General features: G+C 47.4%; 1 protein-coding gene across 2 annotated transcripts in view; it reads left to right on the top strand.

Moving 5' to 3' along the window:
• The window catches only part of MTMR12 (myotubularin related protein 12), a 65791-nt gene extending 44559 nt beyond the window's left edge, over window positions 1-21232 (top strand). The window contains exons 9-16 of one of the 2 annotated variants that reach the window (XM_029217328.1): window positions 5299-5405; window positions 6041-6165; window positions 7628-7706; window positions 9484-9554; window positions 11758-11930; window positions 14273-14440; window positions 15285-15485; window positions 18402-21232. In XM_029217328.1, coding sequence (XP_029073161.1) covers window positions 5299-5405; window positions 6041-6165; window positions 7628-7706; window positions 9484-9554; window positions 11758-11930; window positions 14273-14440; window positions 15285-15485; window positions 18402-18971 — 1494 coding nt within the window. In that variant the 3' untranslated portion in view covers window positions 18972-21232. The remainder of the gene's footprint in view (window positions 1-5298; window positions 5406-6040; window positions 6166-7627; window positions 7707-9483; window positions 9555-11757; window positions 11931-14272; window positions 14441-15284; window positions 15486-18401) is intronic. The other variant, XM_029217329.1, reaches the window with a different exon arrangement.
• The last annotated feature ends 859 nt before the right edge of the window (window positions 21233-22091 follow it).

The raw sequence follows: 22091 nt of genomic DNA, 5'->3' as shown, positions 1-22091 counted from the left end.
GAAAGGGAGGAGTATTTAATAGCCTTTTCAGAGAATATGAAAATATTATTCTTTGACAGTATACTGAAAAATTGCTAAGTGGTGGTTTCATAAAGATTAATTGCAATAAGGAATCTGAAAACATAGTCAATGAACTTTTCATTCACTGCCAAATTAAAATCCATTGGTCTGTCTTGTACTTTGAATGGGTCTTAAAACATGCATGATTTAAAAACATGATACATTGGTCGTTTAGAAAGTATTAGCTCACTAGGTTATACAGGTCATACAAATTTTTTTTTTTTAATAAATTTATTTATTTTTATTTTTGGCTGCGTTGGGTCTTCGTTGCTGCGCACGGGCTTTCTCTAGTTGCGGTGAGCGGGGGCTACTCTTTGTTACAGTGCACAGGCTTCTCATTGCAGTGGCTTCTCTTGTTGCTGAGCACGGGCTCTAGGTGCGCGGGCTTCAGTAGTTGTGGTACGTGGGCTCAGTTGTTGTGGCTCGCAGGCTCTAGAGCACAGGCTCAGTAGTTGTGGCACACGGGCTTAGTTGCTCCGCGGCATGTGGGATCTTGCCGGACCAGGGCTCGAACCCCTGTCCCCTGCATTGGCAGGCAGATTCTTAACCACTGCGCCACCAGGGAAGTCCCAGGCCATCCAAATATTGACATGCTTTCTTAGATAAAAATCACGTTTGTTAATATCATCCCTGTCTCATCAGGAAAGTCTTTAAATATTTGGAATTTGTCCAGCTAAAAAGGCAGAGACTAGTTTTACAAAATTCTAATTTTTGCTTGAAAGTTCAACTTTTATCATTGGCAACAAATTGTCAGTTGTTGTCCTTAAGGGGATAGGCTCACTTCATTCTTGTTTTTTGTTTTTTTTTTTCCTAAAGAATGAATGTCTGCCAGATACCAAAGTCTGAACACCCGTAGTTTGTCTGTCATTCACTCTTTCAGTTACAAGAATACAGCAGGTAGCTCAGCTCTCCAGTCAGTCTCATAGGTGCTTTTCCCTGAGACAAACACCTCCATGCTTTGTTTCCACTCCGTCACACAGAATATAAAAAATATTAGTATTAAATGTAATGATCAAGATTAATATAATTCATAATGTTTAGTTCTTCATTATGGACATTCTGAAGTGAAACAATTATTTTTCTTCAAGTTTGTGGCAGTGAAGAATACAGTGGTGACCAGTGCTGTTGGTAGCAATACCTTGGTTGGTACCAAGGCACCAGCACTTGTAACACTATCAGTGCCAATGTCAACACAGTGAAAAAGACAAATTATATCTTAGTAATATTCTCAGGCCACCTGTAAGGGAGGGTCTTGGGATCTGTAGACAACATTTTGAGAATGTTTTAGAAGAATAAACATGAGGGTCTTCATCTGTCAGCCTTTCATAGATGACTCTAGGAGAAGGGGTATGCTCTGTGGGAAGAAACCAAGATGAATTGTCTACACACTTGGGAATAGGCTGCTTCTCCATCCAGCATTATATGAAATTTCACTACTCTGTTCTAGCCAGGCCTTGGGGCTGAGAAGTAGAAACTGTCCTGAGAAGATCTGTCCTGAGGAGTCAGCAACAGAACTTTGATAGAAACTGTAGAAAGGCATTCTCATTTTATTAGATCAGCCTTAATTATGTGTCCTGAAAGTCGTAGTGGAGCTTGTGATGCATGGACAGTGGAAAAATATTACACAAAATGGAGTTTACACATTACACATTCACAGCTCTCAATACACATCATGTAAAATTTACCACTGGTGACAGTGAATATGTTCACAATGTTGTCACAGCCGTTATCGCTAGTCCGAGAACGTTTCTGTATCTCTGCTTTTTCACCCTGACTTTTCATCTAGTCTGGTCTTTCCTGCCTCCACTTAACTCCTGTTCGGGGAAGACCTGCATCATTTGTGATTTCAGTCATACCCTTGCGCCATTCTAGAGACTGTGGCCTCCTGGACCCTCTGCTGTACTCCAGTCCTGAGTATTTATGCTTTTGCTGCGGAGCTAGTGAACATAGCTACAGATTGTTCAGACCAAACAGCAGAGCGTTTTAATGGGATACGTGAAAACTGTTACCTTGCTTCACTTGGGCCCCTGTTCTGCTCAGCGGCCTGTCAGTGAACTCCCTCTGGTTCCTGTGTCGCTCTCCCCTGGGGCCAGGGTAGCCATTTTTTCATGCTCTTTAAGTTGGCGATCCCACCCTTAACTCTCTTACTGTCATCGACCACCTTTCCCTTAGTCCCGAGGGGTCTTGGAGAGCGAGCGACAAGACCTCCCTCCTCCTTCTGTGGTCTCTCTGTGCTCCTTCATCTCCGACCCAGACCTCTGCCCGGGCTCTTGATCTCCTCTGCCCTGGATTTGTCTTCCGTCGCTCTGCCCCTTCCGCGTGTACCTCCGGAGATTCTGCTCTCTTGAAGGCATTCTCAAGTCTCCCTCACCTGAAGAAGCCCTTCCTTAACAGTTGAGCGCGGGCTTGTTCTCCTTGCCTGCACTGCCTGTACTTCAGGACTGTACTGATTCTCTCTGCTTGCCTCTACCCCCTTTCCTCTTGCAGCAGGGCTTCTGCCCGCCCCCACTCTGCTGTTGACGCTCAGAGTCACTAAGCCGGGGTGGCCCCGTTCTCCACACCGTCAGTCACTGTAGTTCTGGGTGAACCGCCCCCCCCCCGCCTTTTTTGCCTTTTAAATTCCTATCTTGGCTTTGGAAACACGATGCTGTCTTGGTCCTCTTACCTCCTTAGTGGTTCCTTTCCTTCTTTCTTACGCTGCTTTCTAGCCTCCAATTGTAGAGGTTCCCCTAAAGCTCTTTGGCTCTATTAAGAGAGACGCCTTAAGATGTACCAAATAATGTACAAGCTATTAGGTATAAAATAAGCTGCAAGGGTATATTGAACACCATGGATAATATAGCCAACGTTTTATAGTAACTATAAATGGAGTATAAGCTTTAAAAATTGTGACTCACTATATCGTACACCTGTAACTTATATGATACATCAGCTATACTTCAATTTAAAAAAGACCAAAAAAAAATGATCTACCAAATAAACAGGATTATCACACTGATTCTTGTGTGTTGTCAAGTCATTCTTACTAAGAACCCTGTGGCTCTTTCTCAGACAGAAATTGTACATATTACAATAGGAGAAGACATATGTCTTTTGCTAAATTCCTGTGAGAAGTCTCTCTCTGACCAAGAATTTTGCTTGTTTTCTATTTACTGTTTCAAACAGCAAATGTAAGGGAATTGTCCCTTTGTGCCTCAGCTGGGAGGTGACAGTTGAGCCCCAAATAGGAAATGAGCTGTGGTTGAATGTCACCAAGAGCAGATTCTTTCTGCCCCAGGAGAGGAGATAAAAAGGCTTAAGAACACCTAACTTCCTAGAACGTGTCACGAGTCATGGCTAAGAGTGTCCCCCCCACCTCAGAGTGAACTGCACCCACCAGGGGGCAGGAGTGCCTGGGCGGGACGTTGGAAAAGGGGGTAAGAGGGAAGCAAGGGGCCCGCTGATTTGTCTCACTGTTCCAACACTTCCATCTCGTTAGGAGCTTACAGAGTCGGTACTCTTTGGGCAGCTCCTGAAGCAGTTCTGCGTCCCTCTGGCCTCGCTCCGGGGTGGGCTCACGTCTCTTCCACTGAAGCTGGCAGGCAGCTCCTGTGTCCAGAGCTGCAGTCCTGCCTTCTTCTCCTAAGTCATAATCCTCATCTTGGGAGTCTCCTCAGGATCTTCACACAGATGTCCTGTGGGCCCTAGGCACCCAGCACACCCAATACTGATTCATCATTTTCCCCTGATACCCCAAACCGGTTCCCCTTTCTGACTTTCTAAGCGTAGTGCAGAATATCGCCTGGGTTTGCTGATCTCTGATCTCCAGCCCAGGATGCTGCTGGCACACCAGTGTGTGGTCTGTACGGTGCAGATGACTGGCAAGAGGGGACCTCTCTGGGCAGCTGAAATCCTCCTGGTCTGCCTTTGAGCCAGGGCCCGAAGGCTTGGTCAGCAGAGCAGTGCTGGGCTTTCGCCACCGTTGAACCCTTAACCAGACCTTTATACGGGGCACAAAATCCACAGCCGTACTCCCCGGCCCCAACCAATCTTCCCCTCTTCTCCATTCCAGGCTCTCCTGGCAGATTACTTTGCCCCCAAGTCAGTTCTAATCTCCTTGTGTTCCTATACAGCAGAGCAAACAAATGAAACTCCCCCTGTATCCAGAAAAATGCTTAAACACTTGAATCTGTCACTTACGGGCATTCATATGATTTCTTTCTCTGTTGCCGTCCCTTTGTTGTTCATTGAAATTCCCTTCTCCTGTGGTTTACCACATTCTACTTCCTATTATATTTGCAAATTTATTTCCCCTTTTAGGATGTAAGCACCTTGAAGGTAGACAAAGTACCTTAGCCCTCTTTCCATCCTCTCACAACCTAATTCAGTGCCTTGCATGTACAAGTCTCTTACCAATGTATGTTGAATAACCAACTTCCCATGCTTTCTTGTGTGGACTTTCTCTAATGGTGGGAGCTGCCCCCTTTTGGCCATCCAAGTGGAGCACGGCCTTGAGAAGTCACTGCTGCACTGACTGTGCAACTTGGGGAAGTTATTCGGTCTCTCCAAGCCTCAGTTTCTTGTCGTTAGTGGGGATAATACTTATACCTGTCTCAGAGTGTGACTGTGAGAATTAAATGACTTAATTCATGTAAAATCCTGAGATAATGAGCTGCACTCCAGTGATAGCTTCTATCCTAATAATCCTAATAATAATAATGATGATGGTGTTGTCGTTTTTATCATCATCATCCAGGTTCCCAGCACTAAAGCCAAGTCAAAAGGTGTATGTTAGGGCTTCCCTGGTGGCGCAGTGGTTGAGAGTCCGCCTGCCGGTGCAGGGGACACGGGTTCGTGCCCCGGTCTGGGAAGATCCCACATGCCGCGGAGTGGCTGGGCCCGTGAGACATGGCCGCTGAGCCTGCACGTCCGGAGCCTGTGCTCCGCAGCGGGAGAGGCCACAACAGTGAGAGGCCCGCGTACCGCAAAAAAAAAAAAAAAAAGTTGTATGTTAGACTATAAGTGAGTCTGAGTGTGACCACCTAGACCTGAGTTTCTGTTGTTGTTGTCTTTAAGACTAAATCAGCCTTCTTCATTATGAGTATAACACATTTATTCCTTGGCATAACAAAGTTGAATATATTCAGCTGTTTCATATTGAAGGTGTACCTTTCCCTGTATGAATTCAAATGCTAAGCTTACCTGTCCTCTGTTAGGTGGTTTACATTACATCTGGAAAACCTTTATTCCCCTTTGCAGATATGGTGTTGGTCCTGCCACAGCGGATGTGCCCTTTTGAAAATGTCAGCACTGCCCAAAGAACAGGATGATGGCGTTTTACAAATCCAAAAGAACTTCTTGGATGGGTCGGTACTGTTGTACATTTTGTTATCGTTTAGTTAGCTCAGTTTTTGTTTTCCGAGAAGCAGGGAACAGTTCTTGGTAGTTGGTCCATTTCAATTTACCTGCTGATAAAGCACTTAGTGCTGGGGATACAGTTTAGAGTGGTCGCCTTTAATTTGAAAGGAGTCAGTGTAACATAATCATGAAGCACCTCAGCTGCATTGTTTTTAGAGATGCACGCTGAAGCATTTAGGGGGAAGTGGCATGATTTCTGTAATGTTGACAGCTGTCAAATCTAGGTCAAGGTATACGTCACTGTTATTCTTTTCTGCTTTTCTGCATGTTTGAAAATTTTCAAAATTAAAAGTTTAAAAAAAAAACTAAACTGGATGAATACAAAACAGAAAAGGAGTAGACTTTGGAGTTAAGTTGCCTCAGGTGATAAACTTCATCATCTTGGGCCGGGCGGCTCTGCCCCTTGTTCCTGCATCCCCACCTCTGCTGGCTGGGAGCGGCGGCGGGCAGTAGTTGCCTCGTTGGGGAGGATTCAGTGGGAGCTCTTCACACAGATCTGGGCGCCCAGGAAGTGCTCAGGAAAAATGAACTCTTTCTAACTCATGCCTGCTCTTCTAATCTCTTGTTACTTTTTGTTACCTAGAATTTATAAGACCATCCACAGGCCACCCTATGAAATTGTTAAAACTGAAGACCTGTCAAGCAACTTCCTATCCCTGCAGGAAATCCAGACGGCCTACTCTAAATTTAAACAGCTGTTTCTGATAGGTGAGAAGAATGCCGAGCAAAAACTTTCTGTCAGATGGGGAAAGACATGCCGTGTGGATCAGGTGAAAGTCGGTGCCATTTCCCTGGGTTCCTCATGGCTGTACACAGAGGTTCCCGGCCGTGAGGGCTGGTGTCATGGAGTGGAGGGGCCAGTCACCACAGGGCCAGCTGCCCTCGATACACTTGCTGCCACCATTTTGCTCCAGGTTCTTGCCCCACTGCCCCTTCTCAGGGCAGTGAACACAGAGCCACCATCCTCCTCTCTTCCTTCCCCAGTGGTGAGCGTTGAGCTTCTCCCTTAAAAGTTGTAGAACTGTGCAATACCTGTATTCACCGGCTATTTTGTAAAGTGAATCATCTGTTTGTTTTCCTTAGTGGCTTATTAAATGGACTCCTCCCTCACCAAGTGGAAATATTTTATTTTTTTCCGATTAAGCATATATATATATATTTTTACAGTGTAAAAAACATTCAGTTAATCTGAAATGTGCAAAGTAGAAAATGAAATATGCCCATCCTAGCCACCACCACTTCCCTGCCCAGGCTGGCCAGTGTGAACAGTTCAGAACTTGAATCAGATTTAATCAGAGTCAGTCACCTGTTGATTCTCTTCACTCTTGAATGAGTGTTTACCCTCTGAGATTTGTCACACTTACAGGTAGCTTTTCCTAACTTTGACTTTTTAGCCTAGTGGTCTGATTTAGGATTTATTCATTCATTCAGTCAACATTTGTTGAATTTCCATTATACACACTAACTGTGCTAGGCATTGGAGATAAAGATGAATATGACACCAAGCGAAACAAGTGTGTACCTCTAATTAGAACACACTGTGCTATGTGTTATAAAATAGGTTTATAAAAAGCAGACACCTGGCGGAGAAGTAAGAAATTGCACTAGTTGATCCAGGACTGTGATTCTCCACTTCTGTTTTCACCATCCAGTACTTGCAGGGGTATCTGCCTTCTCATTGATTTGAGTTTGCAACTCTGACGTGCAGTAGACTCCTGTAAAATGCAGGGCTTCTGTATCAAGGTGGGTTGGGAGGATTGTGTCTGGCGTGCAAGGTAAACGTGTGTGTTTAGGATTCCAGCAGAAGCTAGCTCTTCCCTCAGGCCTCCTTGGCATTAGGACGTGGCCTGTTGCATCTTCCTCTTCTAAGAGCAGCAGCCTGGATGTCGACTCTGTCTGCCTAAAGCATGTTACTCTCCTTGTTGAGTTACAGGGTGGACTGTGGCTTAGTATACAGATTGTAGGGCACTTTTTACTTGAGCAATGAAAGTCTATTTTTGACTACCACACCATTCCAGGGGTTTACAATTCAAAAACAATTTCAGCTGAAGGTTTGAAATGCTGGATTCTCAGCCTAGTCTGGGGCAGCGCCTCTGAACAGCACAGGTTTTACAGCAGAGGCACAGCAGCAAACAGTGCCTGACTTCTTTACTCTTTTTCTTTTTTTCAGATAATAGTACCGAATTTTGGGACACAGATATAAAATGGTTTTCCCTGCTGGAAAGTAGCAGCTGGCTTGACATAATCAGGTATTTCAAGGCGTTGTTTTGCTCATGAATTACACAGTTCTCTAAGCCAAAGTAGTAGAGCAGGACTTCCCTGGTGGCGCAGTGGTTAAGAATCCGCCTGCCAATGCAGGGGACACGGGTTCAAGAAGATCCCACATGCCGCGGAGCAACCAAGCCCATGCGCCACAGCTACTGAGCCTTCACTCTAGAGCCCACGAGCCACAACTACTGAAGCCCGCGCGCCTAGAACCCGTGCTCTGCAACAAGAGAAGCCACTGCAGTGAGAAGCCCGCGCACCGCAGCAAAAAGTAGCCCCCACTCGCCGCAATTGGAGAAAGCCCACGCTCAGCAACGAAGACCCAACGCGGCCAGAAATTTAAAAAAAGTAGTAAAGCAACCTGACAAATAATTTAACTGTTTTCTGTTTCACGGTTAAATATTCTTAGATCACATATTCTGTTCAGGGCTCAGCTGGATTTTACATTCATTATTTATTATTTCTGTGCACATCTGATAAGAATTTACAGACATGCTACCTGCCCATACAGAGATCTGCTCCCTAGACTATAGACTAGGGATGGGAAGCCTACAAAAAGGGGACGTGGCAACCCAGCGTTCTAATTGAGCAGCAGCGCTCACCCCCAGGGAGGAATCTGGGGATTGAGAAGGGGAGGGATGCTGAGTTTCTGGGTTTGTTTTTGTTTTTGGCCGAGACCAGGGATGGAACCCACACCCTTGCAGTGAAAGTGCGGAGTCCTAACCACTAGACCTCCAGGGAATTCCCCGGGTGCTTAGTTTTTACTGAATACCTTTTTAGAAGAATTCTGTATCTTATATGTCTCTTACCTATTAAAATTTTTTTTACTGTCATTAATGCCAATTAGTTATTTTTCATTTCAGAGTTAAGTAGAGATTCCGAGAGAACAGAATTTTATTCCCTTTCCTACTTCCCATTTTGAATAGCTTCTGTCTGTTGCCCTTAAGTAGAGGAGAGGGCAAAGGGAGGCGCAAAACAGAAATGATGACAGGGTGAGAGCAGGGGAGAGAACAGCTCCGAAGAGAAGACTCCTCCCTTCCACCTAGCTCGGCATCCTCTCTCACATCTGCCTGGGAGTTTGTGCAAAGGAGCCTCAGGCCTCCAAAAACTTTTTAACAAATAGGTTTTGAGGAGCCTGCTGCATGTCCTTAATTTGAATATATAATTGCAAGTATTGTGATGAATGTTATAAAATAAAAGGACCTTTCCTTCCGTGGGGTGGGTAGAGGTGAGTGTCCCTAAGCCGGTGAAGAGCCCAGGGAGGCGCCACTGCTGCAGGGTTACCAGTGCAGAAGGCAGAGCTGCTGGCAGCGGCAACAGTCTCAAACGGAGCTGCGTCGAGAGAGACAAAGGGGTTTCAGGGCACACTGGGCCTTTCCAGCCACACCAACACATTTAGCCCATGACCTTGAGTTAACAAAACGCTCCAGATGTGGGCGTTTCTGGGTCTTACTGGGACTCACCAACACACTCAGATACGAATTTGCAGTAAGTATTTCTAGTTTAGGAATCACGTAGCAACGTTTTTATATCCATTTTGGAAATCCCTTCTGAAAATTTTAAGTTTCTAATAAGCAGATGAGTGTCTTGCAGTATCTGAATAGCATGAATGATAATTTGTTTCTTTTTGGAGATCTTCAGCATGAAACAGTAAATGAGGTAGAAAACTGAAGATCACGTCAGATGCCTCTAAATTTCTTATTGTTCATGATACTAAGCTCAGGAACTAATATCTGTTTTTCTTGCCTCTCTCCTATGTAGACGCTGCCTGAAAAAAGCAATAGAGATTATAGAATGTCTAGAAGCGCAAAACATGAACGTTCTTCTTTTAGGTAATATATTTAAAGCACAAAGGGTGGTTTCCTTTTTCCTTTACTTGGGATTCTGTTTCTGTATATAGAGATTTATGTAAGTGGAATTGTCTTGTAGAAGGAGTGAGCTGGTGTAGAAATCCTTCCCATTCTTTTTACCCTGACCTTGGAATGCTCTGCTTTGGAGTTCATTGTTATAGTTTAAAAATAAATTCTTTCTCTTGGAACTCGGCAGACCTATTCGCAGCCCAAGAAGGAATTGTTTGGTGTCTTTACCAAAGCTCACATTTCCTCATATTTTGAGGTTTTGTTTTATATTAACTCAAAGTTAAAATCTTCGGATGATCGTTTTTGTATGAAGAGACCCATGGATGGTTTCATTGTTATTTTTACATCTTTGTGTCTGACAACTTCATGCAGTTGCCACCACGATTGGTGTGGACCACGATTCCCTTTTCTTCCGTGGACTTAACTTCCTGTACATGTGGACAGGATATACACACCCAGAATGTGTAAAAGAAGTGTAAACCTCATGCAACAAAGATTGTTGGTGGAATTGGTTAGATCTGAGCTAAAATATTATCTGCTGTTTTGAATATTTAAAGTTTCTTATAGCCCCATGCTTTACATTAAGTAGACTGTCTCATGCTTTCATACCCTCAGGCTTTTATCATTTTTCTGACACTCTCCATGACTGCTAGAATTTAGCTTCCGTGAGCAGACTGGAAATGTGTCCACCTGTGATTTCTGTACCTTCTGACTTAAATGTTAATACATGCACTGAGCACCTCCCATGTACAGAGCTCTATGCCTCTGCCTTCTAGAAGTTTGAGAGAGCAGGCCTAAGGGTGTTATTGAAAAAGATCTAATTAACAACAGCAGAACAGAGTACTGAGTAACTGGTGAAAAGGAGGGATAAAGATTGGGGGGCTGAGAGGTGCAAGTACCCAGGGCCAGACTGCACCAATCCCAGAGTTGCGTAAAATGAAATGGGGATCTTTAGCGGGTGAGACTGAGCTCTCCCACACTCCCCGAAGGACTGCTGAGTTGTACCTCTGAAATCTCATTCTCTAGCTGCTCTTCCTAGGACTCGCATGTGTACTGTTAACACCCTTCATACGCAAGAAGGAAGATTCTCTTAAAAAATGAAACTTGTTTTGGAAGGTGATAGCACAAGAAAGACAAATATAAAAATCTGCTTCTTCTGAACCCATGTGTTCCCATTGTTTAGGCTTGTTTCCTGGAGGAGAAGTAGGAGCACAGTGTAAGCGTGGCTCTGTAGTGCTTCGTGACCCCGGGGTCAGGAGGAGAGTTTAACAGTGCAAACACCTCCCTACGTAGAATTTGTTCTGAAGTTTCTCTAAACCCACTGCTACCAGCACCATTGTCCCCGTGGACGTTTTAAAATAGCACCTTGAGTTGCACTTCTTTGTGTAAAGTAGAAACCACAAGGATGTAGACCTTGACTTTTAGGACCTTAAAACTCTAAGACAAATGCACGGATGTAGATGTATGTTTTTATTTGCTATGAGTCATTTATGGTGAACCAGGATATGAGCAGAATTTTCATCGTGTGGGTTTTGTACCGTGCACTCCAGGGGTGGGCACATGGCTTATACTTACTGTGGAGAGTTTTTCCTCTAGGCTGGGCGAAAGAAGCGGGCCCCTCTGTGCTCCCAGACAGGAATGGAAAGAGCCGTAGAGCTGAGAATCAGAGCGGTTCGGTGCAAGCCAGGAATGCCACCCTTTCTCCGAAGCAGAGGTAGTGGAGGAAAGGTGGCTGAGAAGCAGTTTTGCCTTGGAACAATGAGTTCAGTGATGGAGACCCTGACACACCAGTGGGAAGGGTTTTGAACTTGGTCTGTGGAGCCCAGCAAGTGCCATGATGTATATGATTGTGCCCTCATCGTGTAGCACATTTGGACCCCGCATTCTGACAGTGGGTTTGCCATGCTGCATTTATTCATAAGTAACAAATCCATCTTTAGTGCCAGTGTGTGCTGGAACCAGTGCCAGCCAGGCTAGAAGCTATTTGTCTCTCAATCTGAAAACATTACCGTTTTTTCCCCACTGGCCCTGGCCTTTGGAGAATTAGAGCTTGACCGTCAGTGGGAGGCGCTGGTGTTGAGGCCCCTGCTGTTACCTGTGCGAGCCCTCTGCAGCTCTTTAACACTTGGTACCCTCCTTCCTCTCCGCGCTGCTGCTGGGCCTCCCTCCACCCCAGAGGAGAACGCTTCCGACCTCTGCTGCCTCGTTTCCTCTCTGGTGCAAGTGATGATGGACCCCCACTGTCGAACCAGGTTCGGTTTCCAGAGCCTTGTCCAGAAGGAGTGGATCATGGGCGGGCACTGCTTCCTGGACCGCTGCAACCATCTACGTCAGAGTGACAAGGAGGAGGTGAGTGTCCCCATCACAGACCCGGCAGCCATGGGGAAGCAGAGCCCCGTCTCTTCATTCATCTGTCTTCCGACCGAGGGCTCCTGCCTGCAAAGTGCTCGCCTTTTAGGGGCTTGTCAGGAAGGCTGAGGTCAGTGCACTGCTAGATGCCTTTCAATGCTTGAAACACTATTGAAACTCTTCCCAGGGGAGAGGGGTGTTTATTAACAGGTGTGTTCAGAGTCTTCTCTTCTAAATTGTGTACCCCAGGGGGCTATTATATTTCATGGTGGAAGTAATACTGATTTGTAAAACTTAAATAAAAATGAACTCAGTGAGAGAGACTCCCACAGTTTCTGTTAATTTAGTCTTTGCAAAAAAAAATGAACATTTAGGGTACAAGTTTCCTACAGAAAATACATAATAACGCAAAGTAAATTTTCCTTGCAGTAAACCCTTTCAAAATAAAGCACAGGGTTATGTGAATGCTATCCAGTACCAGGGCCTTCGCCATGGTAGCTGCAGGTCTGGGCCTCCGAATTCAAGCACTGGAGAGTTAGTGTTACAGTTCAGTTAGTGAAAATGAGCCCCCCAGGTTGGGGTGTACTTGTCTAGGTTACAGCGGTGCAAACTCCTTTGGCTGCATTATTAACGACTGTGGAAAGAAAAATGAAAACAGGTGAACTTTAATTAGATCACCTGCAGAGGTAACGTATGCTAGCAGGGCGACTGGTGGTTTTTCTTACCCCAGGTAATAAGCACGTCTGTCTGCGGTGCTGGACAGCTTGACACAGCGGCTGTGGAAACAGAGACGTGGCTCTTGCCCATAAGGGCTTGGTGTGTCCTGGGAGACCCAGCCCCCTCTCACTAGGCCTGTAGTTTCTTTCAGGACTGTCCTGTACTCATCCGTGTCCCATTGGGCTGAATGGACATCACCATCTTTCAGTCTTGAAAGGGACCTTGCGTTTCTGAGATACTAATTTGAAAGGTTAATGGGACTCAAAGAACATGACGGGCAGAAAGAGCTGATACTGTGTGGGGAAGAGCGTGCTTTTGTATATCTCGTATAGTTTGTATATCTTGAGAAAAGGGGGACTGACAGGCACCGTGTCTAGTGGGGCAAGAGCCCGAGAGCAGATCAGGTCTGTTTACCCAGTGCTGGGAGGAGTCACCCGTACTTTGTGAGTCCATTTCCCTGAGTGTACAATGAGGTCCAAACATTTTACGCTCTATTTAAGTATGCTCTTGAACATAAAATGAGGTGTGAAATAAAGTTGCCCATGTAGACCTTTCTTTTCATCTCAACACTGACATACTGGAGTTTTGATAGAAAACTGGGTGGTCTACTTTGTGATGTAATTGACATGGCACTGGACTTTGATTCAAGAGCTGGCTTCCGGGCTTCCCTGGTGGCGCAGTGGTTGAGAGTCCCTGCCTGCCTGATGCAGGGGACACGGGTTCGTGCCCCGGTCCGGCAAGATCCCACATGCCGTGGAGCGGCTGGGCCCGTGAGCCATGGCCGCTGAGCCTGCGCTTCCGGAGCCTGTGCTCCGCAACGGGAGAGGCCACAACGGGGAGAGGCCCACGTACTGCAAAAAAAAAAAAAAAGAGCTGGCTTCCCAGCTCCCGCCTCTCAGGAGCTGTGTGTGAGACCTTGGCCAAGCTCGGGAAGGGAGAGACCGTGACGTGACCTGTCCTGTCCACCTGACAGGGTCACTGGTGATTGGACGAGGAGCAGTTGGGGATGACAAGGCACCCTCGAAAACTCTCATCTCTACTATTAGAGGGCTTGCCTCTGAAGCTAATAAAAGAGGCCATCGCTTAAAAAAGTGCATTTGTGAAAAATGTTAGAAACTCATTTTTGCTGCTTCTGGCTTCTCTCCCGTCCTCTTTCTCTTTTGCGCCCTCATTGTCAGGGGTGTGGAGAAGGGAGTATCCACAGTATTTGAAGTAATTGAGTAGTATTTCTTTGTAACACAGTGCTACTAATGAGAAGAGTGGAATTCTTCTGTGGGGAACAGCATTTCATTTGTTGAGGTTCAGAGCTAGTGTTCCCTGTTACCAGGATCAGTTGCAAGTGCTCATCTGTCAGTGCTGATTGACAAGGAGATTTTTACATCATCTCAGGAATGTCTTTCACGCAGAGAGGTCCTGCCAAGTCCTGATGTTAATCCACGGGTGTGTGGTTTCAGTTGACCATATTTATCGCTGGGAATGGGATGGAGTTGAGAATGTGAATTGCCTGGAATGCGTTTCCCAGAGAATATAGTGCCCGGGAGAGGTTATTCCCAGCTGTCGAGGTGGCTGCCCCGAACCCAGGACCGCTGGTGCCCCTCAGTCACGTGTATCTCGTTTTTACGTAGGTTCCCGTGTTCCTGCTCTTCTTAGACTGTGTCTGGCAGCTGGTGCACCAGCATCCCCCAGCCTTCGAGTTCACGGAGACGTACCTGACCGTTTTGTCAGATAGCCTGTACATACCTATCTTTAGCACCTTCTTCTTCAATTCGCCTCATCAAAAAGATACAAACATGGTAAGAGTCCCTCTTAGGAACCTGTGTATTGAAGAAGCCATGTCTCACAGGTAGGGTGCAAGAAGATTGATGATAAAAATGATAATTTTGTAACAGTGATTATATGCTGGGCCCTGTTCTGAGTGCTTTCCGGGTATTGATATTTAATCCTCAAGCACCCTGTGGGTCTGAATTATTATTATCCCTGAGGAGCTGAGGCACTGAGACAGTGAGTAACTCGCCCCGGGTCACATGGTAAATATTGGAGCCGGGAGCAAGTGTCAGAGCCAGGAATGAAGCAGATTAAAAGTTGTCTTTGTGAACAGGTCAGATGCCTTCTCTTCCACTTGCCCGATGCCTGGAGTGACTGTGAAGAGAGCTGTGGCGGAGCAGGGAAGCTAGGCTTTCACTTTCCGTCTTAAACGTCTTTAGTCTCCCTTGAGGCCGCGCTCCCAGGGCCTTAAGTCTGCGCCATCGGTGCTCTGACCAGCCCTCTGGGGGCCTCGGGGTTTGCTGGAGCTGGCCCTCCAGTGGGATTTTACCATATCCCACAGGGAGTGGGAAACAGAGCCCCAGGCTCCACTCACACAGCCTCGCTGCTCACCAGCTTCGTGACCTCAGGTGGTCACTTCCATTTTCTGAGCCTCAGTTTCCCCAAAGGTGAATTGGAAAACTAGGAGTGACCTCACAAGGGTGCTGTCCTGGGAGACTGCGGCTGACATGCGGCCCGCTGGAAGCAGCGCGTCCTGCCTCTCCCCGCGCAAAGCCGTTAGTGCAGTGAGCAGCCACTGGAAGGCTGGCTCTCAGGGCAGGCGGGGCGCGCCTTCCTGGGGCCCGTCTCCAGCACTGTGTTTGCTTTCCTCAGCCCCGCTGGAAGCGCCGTGACCTGTGCTTGTTTTGGCAGGGCCGGGAAGGCCAGGGTGCACAAAGCAAGCCTTTGAATCTCCTCACCGTGTGGGATTGGTCTGTGCAGTTCGAACCCAAAGCCCAGACGTTGCTCAAAAACCCGCTTTACGTGGAAAAGCCAAAACTGGACAAAGGCCAGCGGAAAGGAACGCATTTCAAAGTAAGATGTGCACATGTCTAACCCCCTTGGTCTGCGCAGAGATCCCCATGTCTGTAAGGATGAGAGTTACACGGACACAGTCTGCAGAGTCGAGATCGTGACGGGCAGATTGTCAGGGCCCCTGAGAATCCTTTGCCTTCAGCAGGCCAGCGTCTGTCCTGATGAGACGTAGCCATTAGCTGAGTGTCGCCGGGGCTGCTGCGTGGAATCGAGCGTCTCGCCCCTGCCCGCGTGCGGTTGGTAGAGTAGAGGGGACAGCAATCACGGTGTGGGCTCTACTACGCCGTCTGTACCGGTTCACATCTTTAATAGCCAGGCCTCTCTTCACGCTAACAATGGTGTTTGCGACTAACGTGTTCTGTCAGGGGCCACAAAGTCTCTGGCACAACTTCCCGCATGCTGTTGGAGCTCGAAAACAGCCACAGACGCCCCGTAAGCAGACAGGCCTGGCTGTGTTCCAGTATTTACAAAAGCAGGCACCAGGCCAGATTGGGCCCGCGGGCTGTTGTTTGCAGACCTGGTCTGAAAACGACAGGCGTCAAATTATTTGGGTCTCCCTTTAGATATTTGTTCCTGACCTTACTAGTTATTAACCCCGACGCTCCCTGGGTGATGCGTGATTTACATGGCATTTCCTGTTCAGTCTCCTGACCCGGACCTCCTGCCAGCCCCCCGACCCCATGAAAGGGAGAGCGGGGTGGCCAGTCACAAGTCGGTGCGCGTCACTGCCTTCTCCACCGCCATCCTTCTGATCCCGCCATCCCACGGGGCTCCTGGGAGCCCAGCCCGTCCTGCTGTGGGAGCTGGCTCCGCTCTCAAGGGGCTTGGGGACCCAGGTGAGCCACAGCCAGCACTCGCAGAAGGCACAGCTGCTGGATAACTTAGAGCTGATGCTTCGCCCTTCAAGGGTCCTCAGGCCCAGGCTGGGTGTTTGCCCTCCTGGCTCAACCTCTTTCCTGTCTGTTGGGCCAGAACTGCCCTGCGCTCCAGAACAGTTTGGCCGGAGGTCAGTTTTTGTCAGCGTGCTGTGCCCCCTGGTGGCTGCACACACACTTCCCGCCCGGTCAGGTTTGCAGAGCTGCCCCAGGCCCTCAGAGACGGAAGGGAGGAAATAAAAGCTCCACCCGGTAAGACTAGAGTCCATTTCTCTGCCCAGGCCCCGTTGTTCTAAGTGTCCCTTCTCCTTGTAGATGGGAGCAGAGGACCTAGGTTCCAGGAGCTGGCCAGTGGGAGAGACTTAAGCTGCAGGGTTGGGGCATCTCAGCTTGTACTAGCTAATGCAGAGCTGGCGCTGGGCCAACGAGGACCTGTGAAGCCATTCGGTGAGGCATCTGGGCGTCAGGCTCGGGGCCTCTTGTTGAGTGGACAGGTGGCCTTGGAGTAGTTCTGTAGAGACCAAAGAGCCGTGGCCGACCAGCACGATGCACTGCTCTGGGAATTACCACTCGTGACCATGGGGTCCACTCAGGTGTGGGGTCCAAGCCTCAGCCCTAGGCCTTGACCAGGCTCTAGGGGCACAGTGCTGTTCACACCTGGCCCGTCTGGAATGCTCCGTTCACTTACGGCTTCAGAGAGGGGCTTGCAAGACAAGGAGAGCTCTGTTAAAAGAGTCCAGGCTCTGGAGCCAGACTGTGGTCGTGAAACCACGTCTGGCACTTGGTAGCTGGGGCCTTTGCAGTTACTTAACCTCTGTGCCTTAGTTTTCTCATCTGTAAAATGGGGCAGTAATAGTGACTTTGAGAACTGGGTAAGCGGTTGCGTGTTAAGCGCTGAGCACAGAACCCAGCAGGCAGTGAACACTCTGTGGCTGTTAGCTTCCACCTGCTTCCCCTGATCCCTGACTCACCTGGATCACTGGAGAGAAGAGGCTGGCCCCCGACTCCTGGCCTTCGGCTCTCCTGCCCCCAGATGGAAAGTCAAAACTCCTGGTCATCTCTGACTTGGGGTATTGTGAATGGTTTTGCTTTGTACTTTGTATTTTTATTGTTGTTCTGCATTCCATAGTAAGGAAATGTTTTTATAAGGAAGAACCCCTGGCAGGAGCATGTTAGAGGGTTAGGAGGCTAGCCCCGGAATAAAACTTTTATCTACTCTGATTTCAGTTGGATACCTCGGGGGCAAAAGAGCTGGAGAGAAACAGCTTCTCCTCAGATTTTTACCTTCTCCTTTGGGCACCAGGGGTCCCTTGCAACCGTCTTTACCATCTTCACAACCCTTTCACAGTGCATCCCCAAACACAATACCTTGCTTTGGCTGCAGGTGGAGTTACCGAGGAGGGCAAAAGTGTAAATGCTCTCACATTTTCTACTCCGTGCAGCTCATCAGAGAGGAACATCCAGCCCGCTTAGCCAGTCCTCAGGTTTCTTTTGCTCCCGTCTGTCTCTTTGGCCAGAATCTTTTTGACTTAGGCTTGACCTCCCACTGGATGCCCAGTAGCCTACAAGTTAAGCCTACAAGTTATTTCATTGGAGTGACAGGCTCTTCAGGTTGTCGGCACCACTTCCTCACAGGTGGTGTTCAGAATATTGTGAAAGCGAACACCCTAAATTTCTCAAAGAAGAAACATTTTGCTCCTTTCAAAAATGAATAGGCCTCATCCCCAAACTCCCCTAAATCATCAGCCTATCTTAACTTAGGCTCGTGCTTCACAAGTACTTAACGCCCCGCACCTGGTCTCACCCATTTGTTTATACACCCAGTGTGCATCTGACACGTGCATTGTGGCATAAACAAGAATCCCCTGCCCGCCCGCCGCTGCTTTCTCTCTGCGTGTGATAGCGTTGCAGTGAACTTACGTTCACGGGGCAGTTCTGATATCTCATGACTTCGGTTAAAGCAGGATTCTGCCTTGATGGGAACAGCCGTCACCGTGCTGTCCGGCTAACCAGAGAATTTTATTTGTGTTTTCTCTCAAAGCATCAACGACAACTTTCTTTGCCACTCACCCAATCTAAATCATCTCCCAAAAGAGGATTTTTCAGGGAAGAAACAGATCATTTAATTAAAAACCTTCTGGGCAAGAGAATTAGCAAACTGATTAATTCCTCTGAGGAGCTGCAGGACAACTTCCGAGAGTTCTACGACAGCTGGCGCAGCAAGCCCCCCAACTACCACGGGCTACTGCTGCCTCACATCGAGGGGCCAGAGATCAAAGTGTGGGCCCAGCGCTACTTGCGGTGGATTCCAGAGGCCCAAATTCTGGGTGGTGGCAGAGTGGCCACCCTGAGCAAACTCTTGGAGACGATGGAGGAAGTCCAGCGCCTACAGGAGAAAATCGAGGAGAGACACCACAGCCAGGAGGCCCTCCAGGCAGAGGCTGCCTTGCTGCTGAGGACCTCGGCCCGCCTGTCCTCCTTGTTCCCTTTTGCGCTGCTGCAGCGCCATTCCTCCAAGCCAGTCCTGCCCACCAGCGGGTGGAAAGCTCTGGGAGACGAAGAAGACTTGGCCAAGCGAGAAGATGAGTTTGTGGATCTAGGGGATGTGTGACTGGTCTGCTCAGTGGCAGTAAGAGAGGAGTGTCACAGGCTGAGGCAGGAGCCAGACACGTCTGCTGTCTGCATCGGGCCGTCACGCTGAAGCTGACTGCTGGGAGGAAGCCTGGGCCTTCAGGAAAAGAGCTGGTCCTCATTTCCCACCCCGCCCCCCATGATTCTGAAAGACTATGCAATTAAAACCATAGCTCTAGTATTATTAGTGGAAAGGAGTTACTGCTTGACCCATAATACAACTGTGGCCAGTGTCTTCTGCATTAGTATCATACAGACCCTGCGGTAGCTGGTTTACTACTTAGAAAGGGCCTTGGTGAGATGTGCTTGGACTCCATACTGTCTTCAGATCTTTGCTGTGCCAGCGTGATTTATCCAGTCGTCGGGAGTAGTAAGTGTCTCTCTAGCCCATCTCGGCTCGGAACAAGTCCAGCTTTACCTGATGTGTGTGCGGCGAGTTGAGAGATTCAAATAGAGGTGTTTAGATGTATGGCCTTCATTTCCAAACCTTAGCATCTTTCCTTTCTGCGTCCTCTTGCCACGCGTGTCACTATCCTGACGTTTCTGAGCATCCTCAGGCTGTGTCACTTTATGTGGGACGGGGGACTGGCTCGGGGGCCGGCAGCCCCGGGTCCCCCGCCTGCTCTGTACCACTCGCCACTGCCCCTGCACGCTGCCCACCTTGGTGCACGTGGTCCCGGGATCTTGCTGCTACACCTGTTGGGCAAACTGGGGGACTCCCTTTGGTTTGCCCAGAGGAGCTTCCATTTTTCTGGAGGCGCGCAGTGTTTGAAAGCAGTTGCTTTGCCTTTTCCTAATAGCACGCCGGGGCGTCAAGCGTCTGTGCCCGCCGTCCTCAAGACGGTTTCCCCAGATTCTGTTACCTTATAGACTGCTGAGTAGGATCGCTGTTGAGCGTAGCTTTCATAGGGAAGCGGTCAAGCAGAAATATCAAGTGATGGTGATCACATAGTACCTCAGCGATTTAAAAAGCCATAGAAGAAACTTGACTATGCCTGGTAACCTTCCTGGATCTGCTGTCTAAATGATATATATTTTTTAAATGCAGGAAAGTACACTTTGTAAGGACCAGTTTTTTCATTCTCCATGGAACCCTGTTCAATTCCACAAAAGGAAGGGGAAAGAAATTATCTCGCATTAGAATGTTTCCTATCGGAAGTTTGCCTTTTATATCCATTCGTTCTCCAGTGTAGATCCCAATTTGAATATTGCCTGTTTAGAAAAACTTTCAGTTGCTTAAGGGCAATAAGAAATTTTGAAACTATTGACAAAGAGGAGTTTCTCGGTTTGCACTGAATCGTCTTTTGTACACACAAGAAATTGCTTTGCGGTCCTCCCCACGCCATGACAGTGGAGATTGAGGGGAGGGTAGGATTCGTGCATCTGGGGCCAAACACATGCCCAGTCTTGGTTGCCTTAAGAGTCTCACTAGTAAGGTCAGTGTTGGGCTTGCAGTGGGGATTTTAAACTGACCCTAGTTCGTTGGCTACCTTCTTGTACGTTCTGTGGGCCTTCTTAAACTAGCACTAACCTCCCTTTCCTGCCCCACTGCCTCCCAGGTACACTATGGAGCTAACTAGTTTTGTTACCATATTATAATGGGAATATTTATACAGTAGCCTCTTCAGTCTTAAGATCTTAGTCATTTTCATTCCAAAAATGCCTGGTGTGATGCTTTACACTCCATAAGGTATGGTTTAAAGGCACAAGGTCACGGCCCCTGTCATAGTGGTTGAATGTGCATTGAAATATTTTTCTATGATTTTTTTTTTTATAAAATTACGATAGAAAAATAAGCTGTTGTAACATGTAAGGTCATGACAGTTTATGTATTTATATTTGAAATCAGATTTCTATAAAGCTGTATTTGTGTACAGGATTCTCAGTGGGTTTATATATTGTGACATTTTTATTCTAGATTGAGATGTGGATTATGCTTAACAGTAAAAGCTGAAATGAGACCATTTACTTTGTCTGAAATGCTGCACTGTGCACGTTTGGAAATGTACATTGACTTCCTGTATGTAATATCTTGAGTTTGTTTATACCTCCAGGTTTTTACACTGAAGATAAATTAGCTTTAATTACATTCAAAACGTTTTTTAAAAAAGGGAATAAGCTGTTGGGCTAAATCTGTATAAATGTGCTTTTTATTTTCTGGATGTACAATGAGAGTTTATACTTGTATTTCACTGCATCATATCCGATTGCAGAAATTAAAGCACAATTTACAATACTGTATTTGGTGTGGTTGATATAACATGGAATAATTACTTTCATTTAGTCAGTGTGTGTGTGTCTGTGGGTGGTCGATTGGTTGGTGGGTGGGTGGGAAACCAATAACCAAATAAAGATTTGGAATTTCAGGAGGAGATAAAATCCTGTGACGAAAAATAAAATAGGGTAGGAGCCCTACAGGGTAAGTAAAGGGAAAAGGTTTTTTTAATCCCTGAAATTAAATATCACTGCCTCTTTGCTTTTGTGGGGATATGTAAAATGATGATTCTGTTATTTTGTGGCTGGAAGGGATCTGAGTTCAGTTAAACCATGGAAGAGAGAAGCCTTCGCTTTTCCTCCCAGAGAGGATAAGCGCGCTGGCCTGGCTGTGATGGTGTGTACGAGTAGGATTTTTTTCCTCATTCGCCAGTTTAGCGTTTACTAGATTGAGACCTGTGACTTGTGGTGGTTGGGAAGTTCCTCCCTCCTCTGCCCTTTCCTGCCCGTGGCCCTCTCCCTCTCCATAGCCCTGCTCTGCTTGCCCTTCCCCTGCTGTCGGCCAGGCCCAGCCTCCTGTGTGGCAGAGCTGACTCTGAGCCATCCCTGGAACTTCATAAGCCCTCACTGCTGCCCCACTCCCTTCAGATGTGTCAGTTCTTTGATACTTGTATTAAACTCCCAAGTATTTAGCAGTTCTGGCTCTACAGGCTCGCAGACTCCAGTCCTGTTTTCCACATTTGTTAACCAGCTCTTGGACTTGGGATGACTCGGCTGTCTCTCTCTCCCTCTCCGGGTTTTACTTGTTCCTTGGTTTCCAGGTGAGGGTCGGGGAGGGGAAGAGTGGGGCATTTTCCATCCAGTGTGAAACAGGACTGTGGGGAGA

Source organism: Monodon monoceros, unplaced genomic scaffold (assembly GCF_005190385.1).
Source record: "Monodon monoceros isolate NGI ecotype Baffin Bay Population unplaced genomic scaffold, NGI_Narwhal_1 Super_Scaffold_12, whole genome shotgun sequence".
Lineage (NCBI taxonomy): Eukaryota > Metazoa > Chordata > Mammalia > Artiodactyla > Monodontidae > Monodon > Monodon monoceros.
Note: the sequence above shows the minus strand (reverse complement) of the source record. Positions and strands in the feature narration are given on the sequence as shown.